At 39.1% G+C, this 26,398-nt stretch overlaps 1 protein-coding gene across 1 annotated transcript in view; it reads right to left on the bottom strand.

The window, feature by feature from the left end:
- LOC122815742 (patatin-like phospholipase domain-containing protein 2) overlaps nt 1-26,398 on the bottom strand; it is a 680,367-nt gene that overhangs the window by 322,957 nt on the left and 331,012 nt on the right. Inside the window, exon 4 of the mRNA XM_044088494.1 lies at nt 14,901-15,113. Coding sequence (XP_043944429.1) covers nt 14,901-15,113 — 213 coding nt within the window. The remainder of the gene's footprint in view (nt 1-14,900; nt 15,114-26,398) is intronic.

Genomic DNA, 26,398 nt, shown 5'->3' with positions numbered 1-26,398 from the left:
GCAGGTGTACATTTGTGAACATGGTCAGCATGGAACATGACATGGTTTGACAGTATGCTGTGGGTGATACGGTTTCCACATGGTCTGCATTCTGATAGTATACACAGCTTACATAGCCTGACATTCAGTGGTCATTACATGGTGTCTCCTCAACTGTAGGAACCTGGTGTCAGTGATATCCCTGCAATACTACACTATACCAGTAGCCATTGTTACACAGCCCCACACATCCCTCGGAACAATACCCTTTGGCATATAGCAGTCTCATGTACATGCCAACACACTATGGATATGTCCATCCATGACTGCAAATACATACAGTGGCCTACAATGCATTCTACACATGACACACCTAACCACCACAAGGGTATCATATGGACAGATACCTGTTGTCCAAGCCATGGTATATTGCTGTAACGCTACTGTGGCATGGTCATCGGCATGTAGTTAACACAGTATTCCAACAGTACCATGTAGGTGGTAGCACCCATCATGTAGAATGGGTAATGGTGTGTACACGTGGACAGGTGTTATCTTGTCTATCCTGTGATATTCACATTTCCAAAGGTATTCTGCAGTCCCTCTGTGTATCACCCAAGCAAGAAGATGTCTGTATGCATATTGGCAACAGTTGCCATACACCTATACTGGATGGCCATCACTCACAGACTTTGCTGTGTTTTAACATGTCTGACATATACTGCAGACATGAACCATCACCCACATTAATCTATCAAAGCTTTTATGGGTGTGTGTCACATAGTTGGCCTAGGACACAGATCACTGCAGTAGCTTGCATTGTCACCAACATACATGTATGGCCTAAGGTCTGGTAAGCTGCGGCACATGGCGGCAAAGGTAACAACTGTATTCATATGGGGCAGGCTTCACACATAGGAACTATTATAGGTCACAGGTACATATCTGTATCTGGCAAACACATACCTGATGTGTGCATGGCAATTACTGTTATAATAATATGTCATACAATAATATAAGCAAAACACACAACACATTCACAAACTGTGTGACAAATGCACACATGGCATTTGTAGGATTCAAACCCCTACCTAACTAGTTTATGGCACTTGAGAGAGATGCATTAGCACAGCACGCTATTCGCATTACTGGATGATTTCCCTTCTCCTGCTGTATTTATAGGGTGCTGACATCATCAGTTTTTCCAAAGAAGAATGTACATCTTTTAGTGTGTTATCCCAGTCTTCAAAATGGCCATTCCTTTCACAAAGAATTGCAGACAAACACACCCCTGCCCCAGACCAATCTGCAGAATTCTTTACAAATGCATTGTATGAGCAGCTGCAGGTATGCATTGATCATGCTATCCCACATAAAACCATGACTCCTCCAAAACAGGAGACCTCTCTGGTTGACCCCAGCCATATATAAGCTGTACAACAGAAGGAGGAAGCTACTACATAACAGAGCAATATCCCACAGACCCAGATAGATCATAACCTCTCCTTTGCTAATCACATTGACAGAGAGTCATTGCTAAGAACTTTGTATAGCCCTCCTTCTCACATGGGTGTTTGCATGTAGATCATGTGAGGTCATTGTAGCCCTCTACTACTCACTCATCAGGACCATGTTTGACTACAATGCCCCTTTTGGGGTGTACCTTACCCAACACCTGCGGCAACTACAGTGAACACAACAGTACCTCCCCTAGAGAATCATGGGCTACACACAGATGTCCTATGCAGCTCAGCTAAAGGATCTCCAGCTCTACTCAGTTGCTTAACATCTACAGGTAATCTATGCCTGACGTACACAGCCATTTCAAACCCAGAAGTAATGGACATGCTCCAACTCATAACATCCGAGACCCTTACAGCTACACACTCCAGGGACGTAAACCTCAGCACAAACATAAATAGGACATGCTGCAGGGACAGATTCATTACTCACAGGCTCCCCTCACTCTGGAAATGAATCCCAATTAAAGTTAGACATAGCCCCTCACCAACCCTCTTCCCGCAAAATACAGCTGCACGGATGGGAAATTGCAAATTCACCCCTGGGATCTCCACTGTGTCCCTGCTTGACAGAGGCACAGCAAAGTAGCCTTAAAGGGTGCCTTCTGTGACCTACTTTACAGAGGCAAAGTAGGCTACTCTACTGGGGAGGCAGACGCCAAATACACTCTGCCTAGGCTTATGTATTCCCCAGGGCAGACAGCCTAGTATTCACCTCTGCACCTATGTTTATGCTTGGGATGCACAATATTTGTTGCTGATAAACTGTTTGCAGGTCTTTATTGCCGTAGCTTTCACAGTTTCTGTGAACAACGTGTGTATCTGCGTAACATGTTTGATCATGACAGTGTTCTGGTATATTAATATATGTGTCTGTTGTCATTTAACTGTGTGCACAGGGTGGCTTGCTGGATCGTGGGAGGTTCCTGGCTTAACACATACAACTGCTAGATATGTGTGACTGACTGCTATACTCCGACATGGCCCAAGTGTGTGAGCATGCCCAGTTTAGGCTTTCCATGGTTTGTTGCCTGACATGCGTCTCATTTATCCAAGTGTGTTAGAATGCCCAGTGTGACCTTTCCATATGTTGTGATCTGAAGTCCACTACATTTGTGGTTGTGTGTGAACATGACCAATATTGACATTAATACTGTGTGTGTTGGAAGTCATGTTGTGTTCTTACTGTCAGACTCCTTTGTGTCATAACTCAACCGGGATTATGCTGTGCTTGCAGGGTTTCCATGGGATAGTTTGCAAAGACTTGGCAACATTCTCTCATACAGGCTGAACACTGCAATACTGTCATGGTGTAGTGGTTCAGTACTTTCAATATGGTGCACAATATCATGGGTTTGAGTACCATCACTGCTGTAAATGCTCATACTGAGCAGACCAGACTAGTTAAGGGCCAGTTGGGCAACTATGAGCATGTTGCATTTTGTTCAGCTATGGCCTACTTAAACCAGGCTTGTCCGACATTGATGTGTATTCACCAACTTGGGTGGACATTGGCAAACATTACTCCACAGTGACCACAGTTGTACTACTTGGTGTGTGTGATTCTGTTCATAGGTTCATACTAGGCTATCTGCCCTAGGGCATTTATAATCCTAGCCAGAGTGTGTTTGGCTTTCAACACACATTGTAAGTGGAGTTTGCCATTACATTTTTCATGGTTAGTATACTGTGCCTCTGGCTAACAGTGACATAGAAGTGATACCCAGGGTAAACCTACAATCTCCCATCCACTCATCAGGATTCCTCTTGAAGAGAGTCAACGAGGGACTCTGGCTAACCTGGAGTGGGAGTTTACTCAAGAGTGGGGGGGAGCCTCTGGGTTATGGATCTGTCACTCCAGCATGTCCTATTTATTTCAGTCCTGAGGTTCAGGTCTCTTGAGTGCATAGCTTGATGGGATTCTGATTTTCCAAGGTGCAGCATGTCCATTTATTCCAGGTTGGACATGGCTTTATACATCTTGCACAGATCGCCTCTGGGCAAGCAGTATGCCACTGAGTGGAGCTGCAGTTTCTTTAACCGGGCAGTGAATGGCATGTGTTTGAGCCCATTGATCCTCCTGGTGAGGTACTTTTGTGGTCTTTCCAGCTGCTGCAGGTGTCTGAAAAGGTACATCCCACAAGGGGCATTATACTCAATTATGGGCCTGATGAGGGATGAGTTAAGAGGCACAATGACCTCTACTGATGTAGATGTGAATACCTTCATGATTAGGTGGGCTATATGAAATGTTTCTCTGAACACTTTGGCCACATGGCTGTCGAATGTAAGATTGCTATCGACTTGGGTCCCCAGGTCCTTTATCACTTCTTCCATACTTAAATGGGCACATATGTAGTAATTTGTGGGCACTTAGTTTTTGACAAAGGGGAGGACTATACACTGTTTTGTGTTTAGCTTGAGGACATGGCTCTGGCAACAGTTGTCTGTTTCTATGAGGCCCTTTTGTAGGATGCTTGTGTCAGCTGGAGGGTCGATTATGGCGCCCAGTTTGCAGTCATCTACAAACTTGTTCACCAACAGTCCTTCTGTGTTGGCCTGTACCTCTGAGAAATATATACCAAACAAGGGAGGTCCCAGGACTGAGCCTTGTGGGATGCCACTTGTAGCTGGTTTGTGGTCTGACATGGCTCCAGCATTTCAGACCATGTGGGTTCTATCCTTGAGCCAGTTTGCAACCCATCTAGTGACATAGGGATTTCTATTGAAGCTGGTGATCTTATCTATGATGACCAAGTGGGGTACTGTATGGAAGGCTTTTGCAAGATCCAGGTAGGCTGTGTGGACCACCATCCCCTCGTCAATGGCCTTGGTGACGGTTTCAAATGACTCAACCAGGTTTAAGAGGCAGGATCTGCCCTTAACAAAGCCAAAATGGGTAGGATCCAGTGTCTGTGTGTCCCCAATATGTTTATTTCTGAGGTCCATGATGATCCTTTCCATAGCTTTGCAGACCAACCTAGTCAGGCTTCTGGGGCGATTGTTTGCAGTATCCGTTGAGGCACCACCTTTGTGGAGAGGGTCCATTGTTGCTGTACACTGCTCTTTGGGTACATATCATGTGTTAAGGCTGACAATGAACAGTGGTTTTATGTGTGTGTTCAATTCTTCTTGGGGTTCATGTTGGACACAGCCCAGGACACCGTCTGGTCCCATTGATGCTGTGTGTTTTGCTTTGGAGAGGCTGGCTGTTACCTGAGCATCTGCGATGTCAGGGGGCCAGCACTCTGCTGGGATAGATATTTGCCCTTTTGGTGGGGGGGGGTGTTTGCACTGAACCTTTCAGCTTGGATGTTGGCAATGTCTGTGGGTTTGTTGTATTGTTTGTCATTTTGGACTAATTCTGAACATATCTGGGGATTCCCACACAGGTTCCTACAATAAGTAAAGAATGCCTTGCGATTATCCTTGGTGTCCTGTATGATTTTTATCTCACAGATGGCCTTAGACAATTTTATGTGTGGACATTGTTTTTCAATAATACTGGTCAGAGATGGCTTCCCTTTTTGCTATTTGGACCTATCATATAGTAGCTTCCTCCTTGTATTGTATGGTTTGCTTATGGCTGGGGTCTACTAAACAGGATGCCTGCCTTTGGAGGATTGGGTCTTGGTTTTATTTGGGATTTGGGATTTCATGATCCATGCATTCCTCACTTCATGGTTTATTCAAGTAGCAGGATCCAAAAGTAAGTGCTTTCACGATGATACACAACGCTTCCTCAGACTTTAATACTTAACTGAATATCCATACATTTATATAGTGCACATTATTAACAATTAATTGAATAATTGAATAATTAAATAAATAATCATTGAAAGAAAATGCATTTAAAAACCACACATTTAAGAACACAATTCATATATTTATATATTCAAAAATAAATAAGAACTTATACAGTAGTGTAAATTTATCTAAAATTTAATATAAATATATTTAAAAATAAGAACTGCTGTTGTTTATCTGTATGTGAAAACTGAGTGTTATATTAAAAATATAGAATAAACGATAAATATTGTGTGTTATTTAAATATTAAATATGTAGCAATGAAAAAATACTATATATATATATATTGTATCATAACAAATAAATATATAGCTTAAAAATCCAAATTAATGACTGTATGGTCTAGCTGCCAAAAATGGTTTCAGTGACACTTTATCATTCAAGCCATAACCTTGATGTGCTTGAAGTTTAATAATCCATCTATTTTCTATGCCCTCTGTGTGATTTTTTAATTTTTCCTAGCCTGCAGGTCTTTTTTTTATTAATTCTAATACTCTAAACCTAAAGGTGTGTTTTAAACCATTCTCTAGTACATGTTTGGCTAGAGCATTATTGGTATTTTCTTTGTTAATAGCATATAAATGCTCCCTGATTCGTTCTCTAAGTGTTCTATTGGTTTTACCCACATAGAAACATTGACATGCTTGGCATTGTGCTAAATATATCAAATCACAAGATTTACAATCAGCATAGAATTTGGGAATAAATTCCCATCCTGTAGATGGATGTATAAATTTGACATCCTTACAAATATATGTACATTGGTTGCATGATCTACAGGCAAACGTGCCTAATCTCTGGGAAGGAATATCTCTTTTGTTTGTATTTTCATAACATAATAATCTTTTAAGAGACTTCATGTTCCTATAAGTTAATTTTGGTAGCTCATCAACAAGACCCTTGACCTTATCATCTGTTTGTAGTATTTTCCAGTTGTTTTCAATTATGTGTTTAATGTGTGTATTTCTATTAGTGTATGGGATGGTCAATCTATTATTGTATCTATTATTTGTCCCTTGTTCTGTCAACTTAGCATTATTTTATTTTTCAAAACAGGTTTATTGTTTTAACATATAAGAGAAATATCATAACAATTTTATACAATTAATTAAAATAGGTATTATTATAATATTCAACAAAACAACTAAAGTATTTACAAAGACATCCACTACAATCAGATCAATTAATTAAACTTAAATACCGTGCTATTGAAATTAGAATTTTTTTTAACAAATTTTGTAAATTATCCCATACAATATAATATGATGTTTTTCTAGTTGTTCTCATTCTAATTGTGCTTATTTCTATATGGCACATTATAGTCATAACATTTTTAAATTCATTGAACGAAGGAGGTGTATCTGAAATCCAATTTCTAGTTATTATTTTCCTGGCCACTGCTAGGATAGACCATAACAAGGGAAGCTTAATCTTTTTAACACATTGAGGTACAGGTGTGTTGAATAATATAAGAGACTTAGAAATAATGAAATTATCTGTTAAAAGAGCCTGCAAAATTCATTAATTGACTTCCAGTATTCTTTCAACTTCATACAGTCATAAAACATATGAGCCCAGTCAGCATTAATTTCTACATTACATCTCTTACATAGATTATCTTTATTATTTATTTTATTCATCATCAAAGGTGTATAAAAAGATCTATGTAAAAATTTCTATGTATAAAGTCTCCAGACAATGGAAGATGTAGTTCTATAAGCAGATTCCAATATATATTGTTTATCTTGTTGAGTTAGTGGGTCCCCATTAATAGAGGTGAAATAATTCCAGTATGAATCTACACTGTAAAAACTTTCTTGTTTGATAATTTTATGTATATATGAAAGTTTACCTTTATCAGAAACTTTATGCTGTAAATTTAATATCAAGTAATCAATCAGTTTTGGAATAGATTCTTTAACTGTTATATACATTAGATCTATTCTATCAATGAGATGTTGTCTAAAGATCTGAACCTCTAACCAGCAAGTTTCTCTTAGATCAAATTCTTGTTTTAAGAAATCTAGATTTTTAACTTTATTATCAGATATCAGCTGATACCAGTACTTTAGATCATTATCTATAGCTAAATGAGCTCCTTCAGAAGTAGATGACATAAGCATACCCTGAGTATACATTATAGGAATACAATAAAATTCCATTCCCTATACTTAGGGTGCATGAATATAAAGTTACGATAACTAATAATAATATTTAATGGGTAACAAACCATATGTTTAGGTGTAATAGGTGAAGTACAAAATTCCTTTAGCAACCACAACATGGAGTTATTTACAATCATATTTTTATGTGTTAAGGAGATTTTCATGAAGTGCATACTAATTAGCTCCCAATAATCTTTCCATTTTGTGATATATGACTGATCTATTAATAAAGTAATAACTTTTATAATAGAAGAGATAATATATAAATTAAAGTCTGGAAAAGAAATACCCCTTGAGACCAGCTATTAGTATGTTTCTTTAATGCAATCCTAGGTCTATTAGGTGCCCATAAGAAATTTAACATTAGTGTATTCAGTTTCTTGATAATTATTTTTGTAGGTGAAAGTATTATTGATTGTATTAAGTATAAAATCTTGGGGAATATTATCATTTTAATAATTGTAAGTCTCTCCTCCATAGTAAAAACATATTATTCCAGGTATTAAAAGATTTTGTATATTAAGAAAACAGGTATTATAGTTATTATATATAATAGATTTAATATCTTTAGATAGTATTATACCTAAATAAGTTATCTGACCTGAATTGGGTACATATTTAGTAAAATCACTAATGAGAATATTTTTCGTGTATATATAGGTAGTATTTTAGTTTTTTCTTCATTGAATATTAAACCAGAAATACTTTTAAAATTCATCATTTTATCAAATAAAGACTGCATAGAAGAATTAGATCCTGCTGATGTAATTAGAACATCATCTGCAAAAGTTGAATTTTTGATGTTGTATTTTCGTCTATTTCAAAACCCTCTATGTCAGTACTTTTTCTAATCAAATTAGCCCAAGGCTCCATTACTAAAGTGAATAATAGTGGAGAAAGTGGACATCCTTGCTTTGTACCTTTAAGAATGGGTATTTTTGTGAAACATATGTTCCTACCTTAATATAAGCCAGCGTTCCTTTGTATAAATGCTCAATTAAATTTACAAATGCATCAGAGAAGTTTGTGCATTTCAGTAAGGTAAACAGATAGTCCCAACTTACTGAATCAAATGCTGAACCTATATCAAGACTAATAAGTGTTAAATCTTTCTTTTCCTATTTGCAAAATCAATTAATGTTAAAGTTCTTCTTATATTATCAAAAGTATTTCTATTTACAATGAAGCCCGTCTGATCTATATCTATAATGCGGGATGATTGTCTTCAATCTATCAGCAAAAATACTCATAAACATTTTATAATCAACATTAAGTAATGAGATGGGTCGATATGAAGAACATCTAGTTGGATCTTTATTAGGTTTTAAAATTGGTGAAATAAATGTATATTGCCAAGATGGGGGGGTTATTAACTCAGTTTGGGCCAAAATAAAAACCTTATGTATTAATGAATATGTAGTTTTAGAAAGGATTTTATATATCTCTGGTATAATACCATCATTACCCGGTGCTTTGTTTGATTTAAGTTTATTTATTTGTGTAATAACTTCTGTATATGAAATACTCTTGTCCAATAGTTTAATCTGTTGTTTATTAAGCTTTTTATTCATGTTTGTGGTTATAAACTCCTTTATTTTATCTTTAGGTTCCATGTTAATGTTGTTATGGTTAATCTTGTGAAAGTGATTTCTAAATTCATCCAGTATTTCTGGTATACTAGAAACATTCTTCTTTTTCCTTAGAGAAAAGATTTCTTTGATATGGTTTTGTTTATTCAATCTTTTTGTTTTATTTTTAAGTCTATGTAAGTATTTGGGGCTTACTGAATAAGACAAAAACTTATATTTCTCTAAAGTTATTTTAACTTTATGAGTTAAAATTTCTTTGTATTTCTCATTTAGTTTGTTTATTTCTTCAATAACTTTCTTGTCCATAATATTTTCTTTATTATTATGTTTATAAGAGTCTAATTTACTTTGAATATCTAACAATTCCTTATCCCAAGATTTCCTTTTATTATTATACCATCTGATACTTTGTCCATATAGATATGATTTTAAGGCATCCCAAACATAGACAATGGAGACTTCAGGAGTATTATTTATGTCTAGAAAATGTTGTACTTCTGAAAGTATATATTCTTTATAGTCTTTTAGCTGAGTTAAGTATGCTGGTATCCTTTTGATCTGAACATTATGAGTATTTTTATCATGAATTCAAAAACAATTGAGTTATGATCAGATATAGGACATGAAATGATTTTGGAATTAATTAAATCTGTTACCATCTGGTTAGAAATAAAGACCCTATCTATTTTTGAATAAGTTTTGTATCTGTTAGAAAAAAGGTGTATGTTAATGATTTTGAATCTATCTGATTATTAATATCATTCAAATGATAAGAATTAGCAAAATAATTTAAATGTTTTGCATTAGATGTAATTCTTCTTTTCCTTATAGTGGTAGTATCACTTTCATGTAGTATACAATTAAAATCACCAGCTAAAATAATATCCCCTATAGAGAATGATATGATCTTATCAATATGATGTTTCACTGTATTAATACCAATTCCAGGTATCCAATATACATTAATTAAAGTGTAAGTCTTCCCATTAATTAGTATTGTAACCATACAAAACATTCCTTTGCCATCCTGATAAGACTTAATGGTTTTAGGAATGGGCATACTTTTATTCCACAAAATAGCCACTCCTCTTTTTTTCTGAGTATGCTCTGAACTAACCAATACTGTATACTTATTAGTGGCTAGTTTATCAATATCTTTTTTCAAGAGATGGGTTTCTTGCAGGAAGACTAGATTGGCCTTGTGTAAATTAATGTATCTTATTAGGCTTGCCCTTTTACACGGATTATTCAATCCATTAATGTTTAAAGAAATTCCTTTTAAAGATGTAATTTGGCATTTTTAAAACTCAAGAATCTTATGATCGAAATAACAAATAACAAGATAAATAATGTTACATCTCCTCTTTTAGGTGTACCTTTAAATATAGCTGTATTTATTAAATCTCTTATGGGATTTTGTATAGGATTCAATTTTGTTTGTAGTGACAATGAGTGTACGATCCATGCATTCCTGATGGTGTTCATAGAATGCGTTTATAAAGGTTTATGAGGTCTGGGCCGTATTTTCCACAGACAAAGGGGCTGTGAAGGATTCCACCTCAGTTTTGAGGTGTGTGACATATGCTTTAGTGAACATTTTTCACTGTGGTTTTCTGGCCATGGGCTGGGGTGGGGATGTGAATATCCAGTGAGATTACTATCTGGTGTGATCGTACCAGTGAGGGATACACTTCTGGTCTTGGGCATAGAGTCCCCATGTTGGCGATGATCAGGCCCAGTATGTTTTCCCCTCTTGTGGGAGTGGGAGTGGTAGCAAGTTGTTCCATAGCATTTTGGTTTATAAATTCTGGGAACCTTTGGCCTAGGGTGTTGGAGCTAGGGTAATGCTCCCAGTGTATGTTTGGGTAGTTGAAGCCGCCCAATATAATAGTGTTTGGGAAGATCTTCATATTTTCATGTGTTCTCTAGTCGGCCAAGTGTGGTTCCTGGACTTAGGAGGGTGGTCTGTAGCAGGCTATGAACTGGAAGGCGGTTTTACCCACTGTTGGTTACACATGGGTAGTCTCTGATGCTTCATGCTGTGCCAGCAACCTGGGGATGTGGGTATCTTTGACAAATATTGATACTCACCCTCCTTTTGTAGTTTGTTCCATGTTTTGCAGCTGTAAAGCATGGTATGAGGTGTACCTGTGAATGCTAGGGTGCTCTTGGGAGCCTTGAACCAGGTTTCTGTTACTGCACAGATATCAACATTCTCCATGCTGAGGTGTGTTTGGAATGTGTGCATCTTGCAGTTTAGACTTCTGGCATTGAGTAGCATTACTTATACTTTCTTATCCCTTGTGATACCTATGGAGGTGGGTTTGTCTTTTGAGCCTTATCTAGAAAAGGCACTATGGGGGTGACAAGAGCCTTTGGCAATATCCAATAGGCTACAGGTGATAGGTGAAATCCATCCCTAGCAAAGCATCATGTCTTTTCGAGCATCTCATCCCAGGCTGACAGGCATTGAATCCCCTTTCACTGACAACAATACTTAAGCCAATTGTTGTACTTGATCATCTTGTCTTCATATTGTGGCCTCATGTTTGGTGAGGGTAGGATGCTACTGAAGGTCATCAAGTTTGCATATACAACATGGTGGTAAATGCTGTTTAGCACCACCTTACATTGATTAACACATGGCAATCATGCCTCAGGTGGTGCTGCAGGGCTGCCCATGTCGGATGCGCATACTGCACTCCCTATACATGTTTGGAAACAGGTAGTGTCAAGTTAGGCATCTCTTTTACTATATGTGCGAGTCAGAGAGAGGTATCATTTCCAGGGTTCCTACTGAGCCAGTGTATGTGCTATGCGTTGCCTCTTTGCCAAGGCCAAGGCATACCCTGCACACCTCCGTCTGCCTACTGGGGCAGGCTCAGGTTGTCCCTCCTCCGAGTCACGCTCTGCCTGTGATGGCCTTGGCACTGGTGGGGGACTGTTTGGCCCAGGCCTATGCTGGTCCTGTTGCAGCTGTTTTCACAGGATCATATTATGTAGCATAGCACATACCATGACAATTTGGGTACATGTAGTTGGTGAGTATTGCAAGGCTCCACCAGATGTGTCCAGGCACCGGAACCGTGACTTGAGCAACCCAAACACATGCTCGATTACATTTCATGTTTGTGCGTGTGCCTCATTATTGCGTTCTTGTTCAGGTGTGTGTGCGTTTCTGATGGGTGTCATCAGCCACGGCTCCAGTGCATAGCTAGCAACCCCCACTAAGTGACCATGTGGGATGTCCCCACTGGCAAATGTCTGGAACAGCTGCGTCAGATGCCAGATATGGGAATCATGGTAGCTTCCAGGGCAGCCAGCACACACATTCATTTGTATGCCCTGGGCATCACACATGACCTGGCAGTTGATGGAGGGGAAGCCCTTGCGGTTAATGTAGGTCCTACCCCGCTCACCGGCTGGTGCTTTGATGCGTATATGCATGCAGTCTATTGCACCCACTACCTCAGGATATTCTGCTATTTGCTGGAAGAGACACATATTGCTGGCCAATACCTCACGGGAATTGGGGAAATATACATGATCACCGACATGTGCTGACATGGCATCCAGGAACTGGTGCAGTACCCTGGATGCTGATGCCTGTGATATCCCCATCATATCACCAGTTTGTCTCTGAAAGGTACCTGTTGCTAGTATTCTTAGGCCAACACATACCTTGGTTTCCACTAGGATGGGTTCCTCTCTGTTGGTTCTGTGTGTGAGGCGTGGCCTGCACAGCTCCACAATTTGCTGCAGGAGGTCTCTGTCCACTCTATAGCGCTCCACTATCTCCAGCTCATGTAACCCCTGGTAGGTGACCCTGGGCCTGCACACTCTTCTCCGTCTCATCACTGTGGGTTGTCCGGCAGCATTTGCATTGTCACCACCCTCAACATGTTGCAAATGTCGTCTTATAACAGCAATGGCAGCCTCTAGCATTTTTTTGTCTGAGTGAAGCTTTTTCAGTTTTCACTTCTAGCAGCATACTCCAGTGTTTCAGTGTCTCTTGTGAGAAACAAACTGCACTGTTGTTTGCAGAGTTTTAAGTGCTGGGCTAGGCTAGTGTTCTGCCTGTGTTATTGCCTGATTTGGATTGCTTTCACCTGCTAGCTCTACTAGTATCACCTGGTAGCTTCCTGATATTTGTTGTGCTTTCTTTTTCCTTTCTGTTTCCTCAGGGTGAGCGACGCGCATACCAGCGCAAACATGCTCACAGCAGCTCACACATGCATATACATGCTTAGATGGACGAAAACTTGCTTATTCGGGCTAAAATGCGCATATACCAGTGCAAACACGCTTACAGGTCTTCCAACAGCCTTATACATGCTTACTCCAGCTTACACGCATGCATTCACGCTTCCACGCGCGCACTCTGTCTTACTCTAGTTTACAGTCGCGCATACCCGCTCAGCAAGAAACTTTGCTGTTATCCACAGTATACACCTTCCACTTCTTGGCTTTCCCTGGCCTACCTGTTGACACACCTGTTTCCATGATGTCTAACTGACACCTAACAGATGCCACTGTCCTCCAATGAGCTGCACTACTTTCATACATACCTCCCTTGTGATGTCACCTATCTCCCACTCTGTTCCTCCCCATATCCTACTCCTACACTCCATTGACTGTGCTCATTTGCTATGTAAAAGTACGATTCACTATCCTAACACTCATTTACATAGGATTGCCTACTAATGCTTGGTTACATGTCTTACACTGGGCTTCTCCCCTTAGCAACCCCTACTCAGTGGCCATGTTGTCTTCAGCCTGTTATTCCCTTACATTGAAATTTGACAATTTTCATAAATTCCATGTTTGTGGCTTTTATTGCCTTTCTTTATGATTTTTATAGCGCACCCCATTTGCGCGGCGCTGCGCTACGCTTAAACATCGGAAATCGGTGAAAAAAATTATTTTTATTTTAATTTTGCATCAGGGAAACTTTCCAATGGCCGTATATTTCGCCACTGGCATGCTTCCTCAACCATATGCAACCTTTATTTGGACCTGACAAGGCTCCATTGTGCTATTTGCAGAACGGTACTCAGTTGTCAACTGAGTAAATTTCTGCAGCTAACACGTCTCCTACTCGGACAGGTTTCTGCTTCCTGGATCGCAAATTTACCTCATTTGCATGCCTTTCGGCTGCAAGTGATGTAATTTGCATATCACAGCCCTCTCCGTGTAGGAGACGTGTTAAGAGCTCTCTTACACGCCCTTAAAGGCTGTTCGTGGATCGCTCGTCGGACATGATGGCTGCATGGAGTCTTACTCTACTCATAGACTCCGTGCAAGCCATCGTGAATCTGGCCCATAGTCTTTTAGGTTAATAACTTCCTTACCTCTGTGGCAGTGTTGCTGTACTGGCTCATAAAACAAAATAATTCAGTGCACTTCACACAAGCAACAAATGCAAAAGCAGTTTCTTTGGCAACTCGGGTGCTGGTGAATGCTGGTGTGTTACCCAAAATGTCGTGGTGGGTCACTTTTGACACGCATGTCACAGGTTCGCCATCATTGCCTTAGAAAAACATTGTTTTGGTTTCACTGTTTATATAATTTGGTCAAGCAGATAAAAGTACTGTTGTTTGAACATCTGAAGATAAAACATAACAGTTCTGATGCAAACTGAAAGTATTTTACATTCTAAAGGATGCATAACCGAAAGCAAAACACTTCACTGTAAATATACTTATATACATAGTTTTCCTAGACTAAAGGAGAAAGTCAGCAGAACTGAATGCAGTATCAGCAATGACACCCCAAAGTATTTATGAACAATGGAAGCAAAGCAAAGAACAGTAAAAGCTCGTACTTTAGTATTACTTACCTTTGGTTCAGGTGGGAAAAGGGCACGAGTCAAGCGCTGAAGGTTGCTCAAGCTGAACTGGATACTGGTGTTGGTGACCCGTAGTTCATGGAAATTGGTAGTAGAGTTATCTCGAGGGCAGATATCACTCTCTCCAGAGAATGGTGAAATTGTTATGGTGTTCTTCAACTCATACTGAGGTAAATTGTTGCTGATTCCACCATCCACATACCGCTAAAGAAATAAACAGAAAAATACTTTAAAAATATGTTTTTTATTCACTTGCAGCATCAATTAAAGCAGATAAAAAGGGTGTCTCTGGTAAATTCTGAAGAATGTACCTGCAGGCCTCAGAACAGATGAGCTACAATACAAAATGTAGAGGAAATACACAAGTTGCAGTACCTCAGTGTATTTCCACTATTCCAAGCCATGTAGGTATTGGAATTAGTATATGTAGTAGGGTTGTGGAGCATAGCCCACTATAATGTGGCTGCAGGAGGTGAAACTCTGTGAAAAAATGCTTTGTTTTCAACACTGTTGCGAATGTGTGTGTGTGTGAGTGTGTGTGTGTGTGTGTGAGTGTGAGTGTGAGTGTGAGTGTGTGTGTGTGTGTGTGTGTGTGTGTGTGTGTCTCTCTCACAAGTACAGTTTATTTTTTGAACATCTGGGATTCATAAATTCAGGTCTCAGAATTGTGACAAGAATTCAATAAACTGTCAACAAACAGAATGAAGTTAAATTAATTTCAACAGTACCACATACTACAGGTGTCAGGAGAATTCCTTCCAATTTGTGAAGTAGATGTCCGCTTAATACTTAAGTAGGACAATAAGGGATACAAAAAAATGTACAGTGGATATACAAAAAAAATGTACAGTGGATATAAAAAGTATACACACACCTGGTAAAATGCCAGGTTTTTGTGATATATAAAAAAAGAGACCACAATAAATCATTTCAAAACATTTTCTCACTTTTAATGTGACCCATGTTGTTCTTCTTTTGGCTTTTCCCGGTTAGGGGTTGCCACAGCGGAACACCGGTCCGCTAATGATTGGCAGTAGATATTTTACGGGTGCCGAGGTGCCAGTTAGATGGCCAACCTTCAGTGAAGGCACTCCAATTCTACGCATGTCTTTCAAACGCCACTCGACGGCGGGGAGGACATGCAGACTCCACACATAAGGAGCTCCAGCCAAGAATCGAACGGGAGAACCTCTTGCTGTGAGGCAACAACACTACCACTGCGGCTTACTTTTAATGTGACCTATAACCTGTACAATTCAATTGAAAAACAAACAAATCTCTTAGAGGAAAAATATAAAAAATAAAAAATGTACAATAAGCTGATTGCGTACATATGCACATCCTTAAACTAATACTTTGTTGAAGTTTCTTTTGATTTAATTACAGCATTCTGTCTTCTTGGGTACACACCTGCCATTAATTAAAGAGACTGATTAACCCCAAACAAAGTCTGGCAGTCATACTAGGATTTTCCTGACATTTACTCAGTTGCCTGCTACAGCAAAAGCCATGGTTCACAGACAGCTTACAAAGCATCAAAGGGATCTCACTGTTGAAAGTTATTACTCAGGAGAAGGGTACAAAAAAAAAATTCCACAGCATTGGATATACCATGGAATACAGTAAAGACAGTTATCAAAAAATGGAGAAAATATGGGGCAACAGTGATGTTGCAAAAAACTGGATGTCTGTCCAAAATTGATGAAAAGACAAGATGAAAACTGGTCAGGGAGGCTGCCAAGAGACTTAGAGCAACTCTGAAGGAGCTGCAGGAATTTCTGGAAGTACTGATTGTGTACTACATATGACAACAATCTCCCGTATTCTCCACATGTCTGGGCTAGGGGGTAGGGTTGCAAAACAGAAGCCTTTTCTTACACAAAAAAACATCCAGGCCTGGCTAAAATCTGAAAAACCAATACACCGAGTCTCCCAAAAGCATGTGGGAAAATGTGTTATGGTCTGATGAGACCAGATACGTTTGGTGCAAAAACAACACTTCACATCACCAAAAGAACACCATTCCCATGGTGAACCATGGTGGTGGCAGTATCATGCTTTGGGGTTGCTTTTCTTCAGCTGGGACTGGGGCGTTAGTCAAGGTGGTGGGAATTATGAACAGTTCCAAACAAGTCACTTTTGGCCCAAAACCTTCAGGGGACTGCTAGAAAGCAGACGATAGAGGAATTTCACCTTTCAGCATGACAATGACCTCCAAGCATACATTCAATTCAACAAAAGAATGGCTTCACCAGAAGAAAATTAAAGTTTTGGAATGGCCCAGTCAGAGCCCAGACCCAAATCCAACAGAAAAGCTGTGGGGTGACCTGAAGAGGGCTGTGCACAAAAGATTCCCTCGCAATCTGACAGATTTGGAGCGCTTTTGCAAGAGTGGGCAAATATTGCCAAGTCAAGATGTGCCATGCTGATAGACTCCTACCCAAGAAGACTGAATGTTGTAACTAAATCAAAAGGTGCTTCAGCAAAGTATTAGTTTAAATGTGTGCACACTTATGCAACCAGCTTATTGTACATTTTTATTTTTTCCCCTAACAGATTTGTTTGTTTTTCAATTGAACTGTACATGTTATAGGTCACATTAAAGGTGGGAAAAGTTTTGAAATTATTTATTGTGGTCTCATTTTTCTATATCACAAAAAACAGGCATTTTAACAGGGCTGTGTACACTTTTTATATCTGCTGTACCAAGGACATTCAGAGTAAGTCTAGAACATACATTTATAACCACATAACATTATACTGCCTGGATATTTTTAATGTTATGACACTCATAACATTAATGTTTAAACTGCACCCCACACACTGACTGCTGACTACAGACGTTAAGAAACCCAGTCAGAGGACATTAAGACTGTAGTGACAAAGTCACGTTACCTTTGCAGGAATATCTACGCTGACATGTTATTAATATTTCTGTACTTCATTCTTTTTTATTGCACAATTCAGCAAGAGCTTATTGTTTTAACTACATCATCTTCAGCAATATTGTCCAGACAGAATCTTTCATTTTTGACCCGCACAACTCTTAGAAAAAGTTTTCTTGAACTGACTTAAATAAAATGGCTAATCCACAAACATCAGTCAAAATAAGTTTAATGATTTGATGAACAATGCAAAGAAAACAAACCAATGACTGCATGATAGAGCATTTAAACTAACAACTAACAGGAGCCCACATTTAAGATTTAAGAATGACAGGAAACTTCTCCTATTTACTCCTGGTACATTGGAAAGTCTTCAAAACTGTACATTGACACCCCCCCCCACCCCAAAAAAAAAATATATAATTTATCCTTGAGAATTTCCACACAATACGAGTAGAAGTTTCACATTTACTTTTTCTGCTATGGATTTAAAATCATGAAACTATGAAGCATCTTCGCATACTATCCAAAAATTAAAGACACATGCAAAAGGAAAGAATTTGTCTCTCTTACTTTTTCTTTATGGTCCTGTTACGTTGTCTGCAACTGTACATTATCTTATTACCTTCTTATGTTAATTTTAGTCCGTTACATTACATACTTTGGTAACTTAACTGTAAATAAAGACCTTCAGATACTTAGAATATACAGATGAGTACACTGCCTACCATCTCATCTCCGCAGAAAGGGAACAGCTATTGAAATATTTTCCCTGTCATGCAGACATTAATCATACACCAATGAAATGCTGTAATTCAGTTGCACGACAGTTTTTTTTACTGAATACATCACAGTTATTTGAAGATGCATCTTTTTTTTTTTACTGAATACATCACAGCTACCTGAAGATTCATCAAATCAGCCCATCTTCCCAAGGACCATCTCATGCCACAACTCATGCAGTTCTTGTTTGTTAAGACCTTTACATACAGAAACCATACCACAGCAAATCTTATATGTATATACATGTTATAAGCTAACAAAAAACTCACACTGGTGTCAATCTTTTACCTTTACAGTGATACAATGTCCACATGAACACAGCATTCATACACCACAACTTTCAAAAGTATATCTTGGCAGTGTCCCCACAATCCTGACAAGTTACAAACAGTCCAAGTGTGTCAATTCACTGAAATAAAAACAGCCCCCCATTGTCTGATCTCTCCATTATAAAGGAAAAAGTCCATTGGCATTTCCTCTACCCTTACCCCAACTACTCTAGATCCAACACCCCACTGCCTACCTCCTACCAGCACTTACACAGTGGAATGATCTTCTTCTTTTAACTGCCATAATGGGTCTGTGGTTAAGGTTTCTGCTTCACAGCTTCAGGGGTGGGATTTAATACTAATGTCCAGTCAACAGAACCGGTTTATTTCTTATGTTGCTGTGGGCTTTTATTTGGTTACACCAATTTCCTTGCACCTCCCAAAACATTCTGGTACCTCAAGCACCCTAAATCCTCTATATATACTTCAATTAAGTTTACCCTTATAAGCTGGCTCATGGTTGAAAACTATCCGAAAAGGAGCAGATAAATCACCTGGATAACATATAAATTAATTAAATGGCCAAAAGCCATAGATTTACTTGTCTGCCAAATGGAAATGGAATTACAAGATAAGAATGATGGTAGTACTATCACATTTCCACAGATACTTCAACCCATTAAAAAAACTAACTAAATAAACACATCCATTGTAGGATGCCACTTCATGAAGTAAGGGACTTGTTAATTCTGTCTGGAAGACTCTATTTACAGTCACTTCCCATAATCCTTTTCCAGGCAAGATTCAAACTTACTGCCTTAACTGTTTGTGGAATGGGGTAATGAGAATGACACACAAAAATTAGCAGAATGTTTTGAAAATTTTTCAAAATCACTATGCAGCACTTACTGCATTTACTAAGGATAAAACCAGAATGACAAATTTTCAATATTTTCTTTCACACAAAAGATAATCACTTCTTTGTGGATGTCATCATGATAGTGACTTTACATCCAAGCCAGAACACAGTATACCTGCCTTAAAAGGGGATTCTGCTTTCCATCTAAGAAATAATGTTCCCTGGTACATGTAAACCTTTTTAATTCATAATGCAGCAAATAAATACTCTAAGTTTTGAGGTGAATTTCCTGAAAACTTCAAAATGCACTGCTTAATTTGTATAGATAAAAAAAAAAAAAAAAAAAAAAAAAAACAAAGTTTCATTGTGGCTTGCTCCCTGAATAAAATGTGTTTGTTTCCTTATTTCAAAGATCTGAAGCTTCTACTAATGTGATTTGCCGCTATGTGGCTTCAATGAATTGAAACTTCTCAAAATGTATGGGAGACATACAAAGATATTTATAAATCTATACTTGCCTAATTTAGAAGAAAGTCCAGTACCAGGCACTGAAGGAGTATATGTCCAGACATAGTGGTGTTGTGGGAAGGGCATTAGCATCAATTAAAGAGGGCTCCCTCATAGGAGAACAGACATGTTGAGTACTTACTACAGACACTGGGAGTTCTCTTTACTATGTGCAAAACTGGAAAGAATCTCAAGTGTCACAGAAACCTCCTGAGAGATGAGGAACAGAAAACCAAAGGAAGGCAATGGCTCACAAAATGAGGTCCCAAAGCAGCAAAGTATCAAAGGAAGCCTAAATCCTGCACTCAGTCCAAGTGATAATCCCTGAAAAGGGTATGGACTGCTGGTCATGGAATAGATATCTGCAACAGGGAAATTTTTTGAAGCAAGCACTAAAAACATCATAATTTTTCAAGTATGTATGTGCCACATGAAAGCAAAAGATAGCACTTAGCAATACACTTAGACAAAGTGTGACTTGAGAATGTCAGGCCTCCTCTCCCTACATGAAGCGAAAGAAACAAAATGATGATCTACTTTCCTAAATTCATACAGTAACTTCAAGGAGAACCTGAGCTGGTGGTGCACACTTGGAGTAAATGCTACTGTCTACCCTGCCTTCTTCTCCCACAATGAGGGCATAGAGATGAATGGAATGGCTCAAGAACAATTCTGATAACACTTTTGGTAAGTGTAGGCCACCTTATGGCATGCCTTTCATCCTTGTAAGAGACCAAACACTGCTTCTTACCTCTAAGGATATGAAGATCTGAGGTCCTTAAGTAGAGGCGGTAGCTAGCAACAGAAATGTCTTTCTTATCTTCTACCACTGAAGTCGAAGACTTGACTACAGAACAAGCAAGCTTGCCAATCACAGTAATAGGGTTCTTCAAAGGAGGACACAGATGAAGAACCTCTTTAAAGAACCATTTGATCGTCTGATGCTGTGACACAGTCTTACCCCCAGATTATGAGCATGTGCCACCCTGCTTATTTAGGTAGGACAAAGGACTGACTGTCAGAACATATCAGAAGGGGCTTTTACTTCACCTCTTTCAATGCTTCATAACACGAAAAACTGTAGCTGCAGCTATAGCTAGTTTATGTACAGCTGTAGCTGGAAGATAGTCTAGGTTTCTTGTAATATAAAGAAGCCAAAGTAGGCTCTTCACACCACTACAAAAGCACCCATTGTCAGAATTTCTACAGTGTTTTGGCTGTAGACAGAAAAGCCCTACAATGAAGTAAGTGGGAACTATGTACCACTACAGGCACAAGGGAGATCTGTAACCACATGGTGTGTCTACAGCTGCTGACACCTCACAGCTCAGTGCAAAACCCACACCTTCAGCATACAGAAGACACTGTGATCACTGTGTCTACCATTACATCCAAAAGGTACAAAAAGGTTCAGTGCTGGACCTGCTTCACCATCTTCCCTAAAACTTCCAAAGACTTGATGCTCCTGCCCTCCAGGGACAGGAATGACTGACTTTAAAGAGTCCCCTAGTCCATCTACATGAAATAAATCTTCTTAGATGGATTCATAGAACCCTTCTGCAATATACAGAGATCCTGACAGCTTTCAATAAGGGATGCACCCAAGCCAGAGACAATACAAGACAGTCTCTCAACAGGACCACAAAGAGCCAGCTATCTAGACAAAGGAACATAAGGAGGTCATTTTTCTACAAGGCCTCCACACCACAGTGCCAAGCATCTCAGAACCCACTCTTCATAGAAAATGGAGACAAAACGGGAGCATTTTGTACTTAAAGCAGTGTCCACAGACTGTGAACTAAAGTAATACCCTAAGAGGACCCTGTACATTGATGTTTCAGAAGGTATTCACCATGTTCAGTGACACCATTCTACAGTCCTGTGGCAGCAGGTGCATGACCTCTTGGAGAGTTGCATCTGGAATGTGACATACTAGAGGCCCTCACTGAAGGTGATGGGTACAGTAGGCAATAAATGTCTCTCAACCCTTCTGGAACTACAACACCTGGCCTGATTTCAAATTAAGAATGGCCTTCATAGACCCTTTCAGGAGTTCAGACTAGACCTGTACTAAGAGTTCTGTGGAGAATGTTGGTTCTTCAAGTGGAACCCTTTCTGGAGAGAACTTTAAGTGCTATAAGATATGGTCATCTGTGACCAAGCTGAGAACTCACCGTTTTTTGTGATGGCTGTCCTACCTCAGAAAACCCACAGAACCATGCTCCAAGAACAGTTCTAGACTTTAGTTTGAACTACATCTTCTGACCTAGTAGGAATGCAAAAATAGCTGGGGAGACAATGCTTGATGTTTGAGGGTCCTCCTTGGTTGGTAAGGTTTCTTCTTTCATGGAGAGATCTGTCCTAGAAGTAAACATGGGGTTTGGTCAGACTTTGGCGGCCCTCTATTGTAGAGTGGGCCTGCTTACTCTACTAAAGATCCACATTCCACAAACAGATCTTAGAAGACCTCTTCAAGAAGAACCTTGTCCTGGGATGAGGCCATCCAGTATGGCAGGACTGAGCTCATTCTTGAAGGAAGAAACCCTGAGCCACACCATCCTAGTCAGTTACATACCCAAAGCTGCTACACCAGCCACATCAACTGGCACAGTCAAAAGTGCAACAGTACATATGGAACCCCAGTGTAGATGTTAATGCTACAGCAAGGCCCCTGACAAGCTCCTTCACCCATTGTGTATGTTACAGTAAAACCTCTGATAAGATTCTCCTCCTACTATAGCTATTACAGTAAGGCTCCTTTTAAGTTCTTCCTACAATTCAGACTCGGAGGATAAACTTACATCTTCTTTATAGACTGCATTACTAAGGAGACAGTGTATGCTGTCATCTGTCTCAAAGGTTAACTGAACTGCAAATTCTGGTGCAGATTATTCTGGAGTTTGCCAGTCAGGTCTGGTCCTAGCAGTGTGGAGTAGGACTCCATGGCTATAGCAGCACCACACCTGTTAGTGGAGTCATTGAGACAGGGGAGTGAGATGCTTATTTTATGAGCTACAATGTAGACGTTAGCAGAAGGCGGCATTTCAGGATATGTAGATTTGCTCCCAACACAGACACCAGGCTCATCTGACTTTTAAAGAAATGAGTTTTCAAGACAAAGGAGGACAGAGAAACAAGTTGCCAGGTCTTTCTTCTGTATCACATATACATGCTCTCACACCTATGGGCAATTTAAGAGATGCATATCCACCTTACGGCATGTATTTGGCATGTGGGAGAAAACCGGACCACCTAGAGAAAACCCATGTAAACAAACTGAGGACATGCAGACTCTAGACAGAAAGCATCCCAGCTGGGAACCAATACATGTCCCTAAATCTCTTGCACTCAAACTCTTGCTTTCCACTACACGAGCTAGTTTATCCTCGGTTAGTAAGTGGGTGATGTGGGTGTGTGCACAGCAACACTATCAGCGTGCGCAACTGCAAGATTATTGCACTATCTGCATTTTTCTTTCTTTTTCAGAGCGAACCATTTTTTCAGGCAAATCATGATATTGTTACAGCTGTAGAAGGTTGTGGGGATGAGCAGGTTCTTCAGCACTGCCAAAGTCCAAAGGAATTTTAAAAAGAAATAAGAAAAATTGCAAAAATGTGCCATCAAAACCAATATGTTTCAGAGTATTCCTGTTCCAATTTAGCAGTATGTTCCAAACTGGAATAGCAGCAACCTGTACCAGTTTTGGCAGTACATTTTCACAATTTCAAGCCATACCTCCTCTTTCAACTGTTCTTGATTCTTCTCTGGTAAAACAAAATGAACATTTTGATGGAAATGCTTTTTTTTTTTTACCAATCCAACTTAGGTGATTCCCCAGTTCCCTCCTTAGGTCAATATTTGCATTAAGGCCATGTGCACCCTGAAACAAGAGCTAATCACAAGCTAATAAAGACAGCTAGTGACTCGGGAGTTTGAGAGTGTCATCATCCTGGCAGCAGTACTGTGCAAAATGTTCAGTCACTACACACAAAGAACAGTGCTCAATGTGAGGAAAGCAACAATGACATTTCCTTTGAACTCAATTTAGACAGTACACTCAGACTGCGGTAGTGGTGCTGCAGTAGCGTTGTCGCCTCACAATTAGATGCTGTCCTGTTCGGTTCTCAGCTAGAGCGTCTTCTGTGTGGAGACATGTGTGAATGGGCGTACCTTCGTTGAAGGTTGTGCGTCAGGGCTGGCAACTCGGCACGTAAAAATCTACTGCCAATCATTAGTGGACCAGAGTTCCACTGTGGCGACCCCTAACCGGGAAAAGCTGAAAGACACAACTTGTGTTCTGTTTCATGCTCTGTGCTAGAAATTAGTTTCATTTCTCAAACTTGTCTGTGTATTAAACTCCTGGATTCCTAATTTAGATCATTATCTGCTCCCTTTATGTGAGTGGGATAACTGACTTTGAAAGCTGTTTTTTTTTTTTTTTTTGTGTGATGAAAACAAATGCATCTGCACCTGCTTAACATTCATTACAGTACATATGTTCCTGTTATTTAACAGCAATGGTTACACTTGCAGAAAACACATTCACTTGGGCAACTGGTATGTGGCAAGAAGATTATCACCTATCCACAAATGAGCAGTCAGGTGTTGTAACAATGTTGCTGCCAATCAGAAATGTACATTCATTATACAAAAAAGAAATTATTACAGGAAAATATTAGCAAAGCTCAACCCCAAACTAAACTGTCACTCAGACACATTATGTACTTTGCATACTTGATGACTGTCAGGATGCTGGTCTTTCTGAATCTTGCATTACAACCCCCCCCCCCCCCAAGTACCTGTCAATCATAATTTCAAATACAGACTGCCTCTTCTCACAACTCCTGCTTTCTTTAATTTTTAGGCATTACTTACTGCATCTGCATACACTTCTGTACATTCATTAGAGAGATTATTAATAAGCATTCTGGTGTCATCTGTGAAACTTTGGTTATATCACATTTTTCAATGGATATACAGACAGAGGCAGACAGAAATAAAGCGCTTTCTAGTCCTTTACTTTGAAGTCTGTGACTTGCTATGATCCACTCAGGAGTGGGAAGAGGCATTACAGATGTCTCTTCTTTGGGTGTTCATTAACATAAATTCAACTTAACTTACTTCTGAAAGGCTTAGATCCCTGATCCCATTCTTTGACTTTACAACAATATAAATTAACTGCTTTTATTTACACTGTACTTTAAACAGCCTTCAGTGACAGAGGCATTCCCATTTTCTTTTCTTTCTGTTGTGACAAAGACTGTTTATTGCATTCACATACAGTATGCTGTTTTATAAACTGTGTGTACCTCATGCTTAGTGCACAATTATTTAGCACTGATTGGCTTGCACATTTACAGTTTTAATTCTTATACACTAATATACGACTTATGAATTACGCTTACAATAAATGTATGTTAGTTTCATTGTCCTCCCATTTTACAAGCTTCTATTAACAATGTATAAAAGATTCATTCTCACTCTCTCTATTTTAGTCCTTTTCTCATTAATGCAACAAAATGAATTATGCATAACAGATTATTGTTGCACCAATTTGTTACGCTAGTGTTTGGGCTCCTCTTCTCATGCAGCATTACTTCTGTGTCCAGCTATACTCCCCATCTCTCATTAAATCTAGCCTATTATTTTCCTCTTGCTTCTTTCTTCTCTGCCTCCATCAGTTTTGCATACCCATTTCTGTTTCACTTTTAGTGATTGCATTCTTTCCTGCTGTCATAATTAATCCCAACATTTCTTTATTTTTACCTATGATTCTTCTATTGAATCTCAAAGAAACAACTTCTTCATTAAGACCTCCTCTTTAAAACCCTTCTCTTTTAGTAAATGCCTTAATTCTTTTTTGAATTGTCCCAAACCCTTCAAAATTTCCAAAAAGTAGAACTTCAACTGCTTCCCTCCTTTTCAGATTCCATCATGTGCCATTCTACTATTGGGAACATTCTTGCTAATCTCATCGGATAGTAAAATACTTATGGAGGCATTTCCAAGCAAAATTCTAAAATTTCCAGCCTTCATTCTATATCTCAGTGGTCTTATTAATTCTGACCATTCCTCTTCCAGTACCAATTCTCCCACCCCCTCTTTCTGCCCTCCATTCATCCCTTTCAACCATTTATTCTCTATTTTTGATATATTATCATTCCCTTCCATTCTAATATTCTGTTG

Source organism: Protopterus annectens, chromosome 11.part0 (genome assembly GCF_019279795.1).
Source record: "Protopterus annectens isolate FY-2018-M chromosome 11.part0, PAN1.0, whole genome shotgun sequence".
NCBI lineage: Eukaryota > Metazoa > Chordata > Ceratodontiformes > Protopteridae > Protopterus > Protopterus annectens.
Note: the sequence above shows the minus strand (reverse complement) of the source record. Positions and strands in the feature narration are given on the sequence as shown.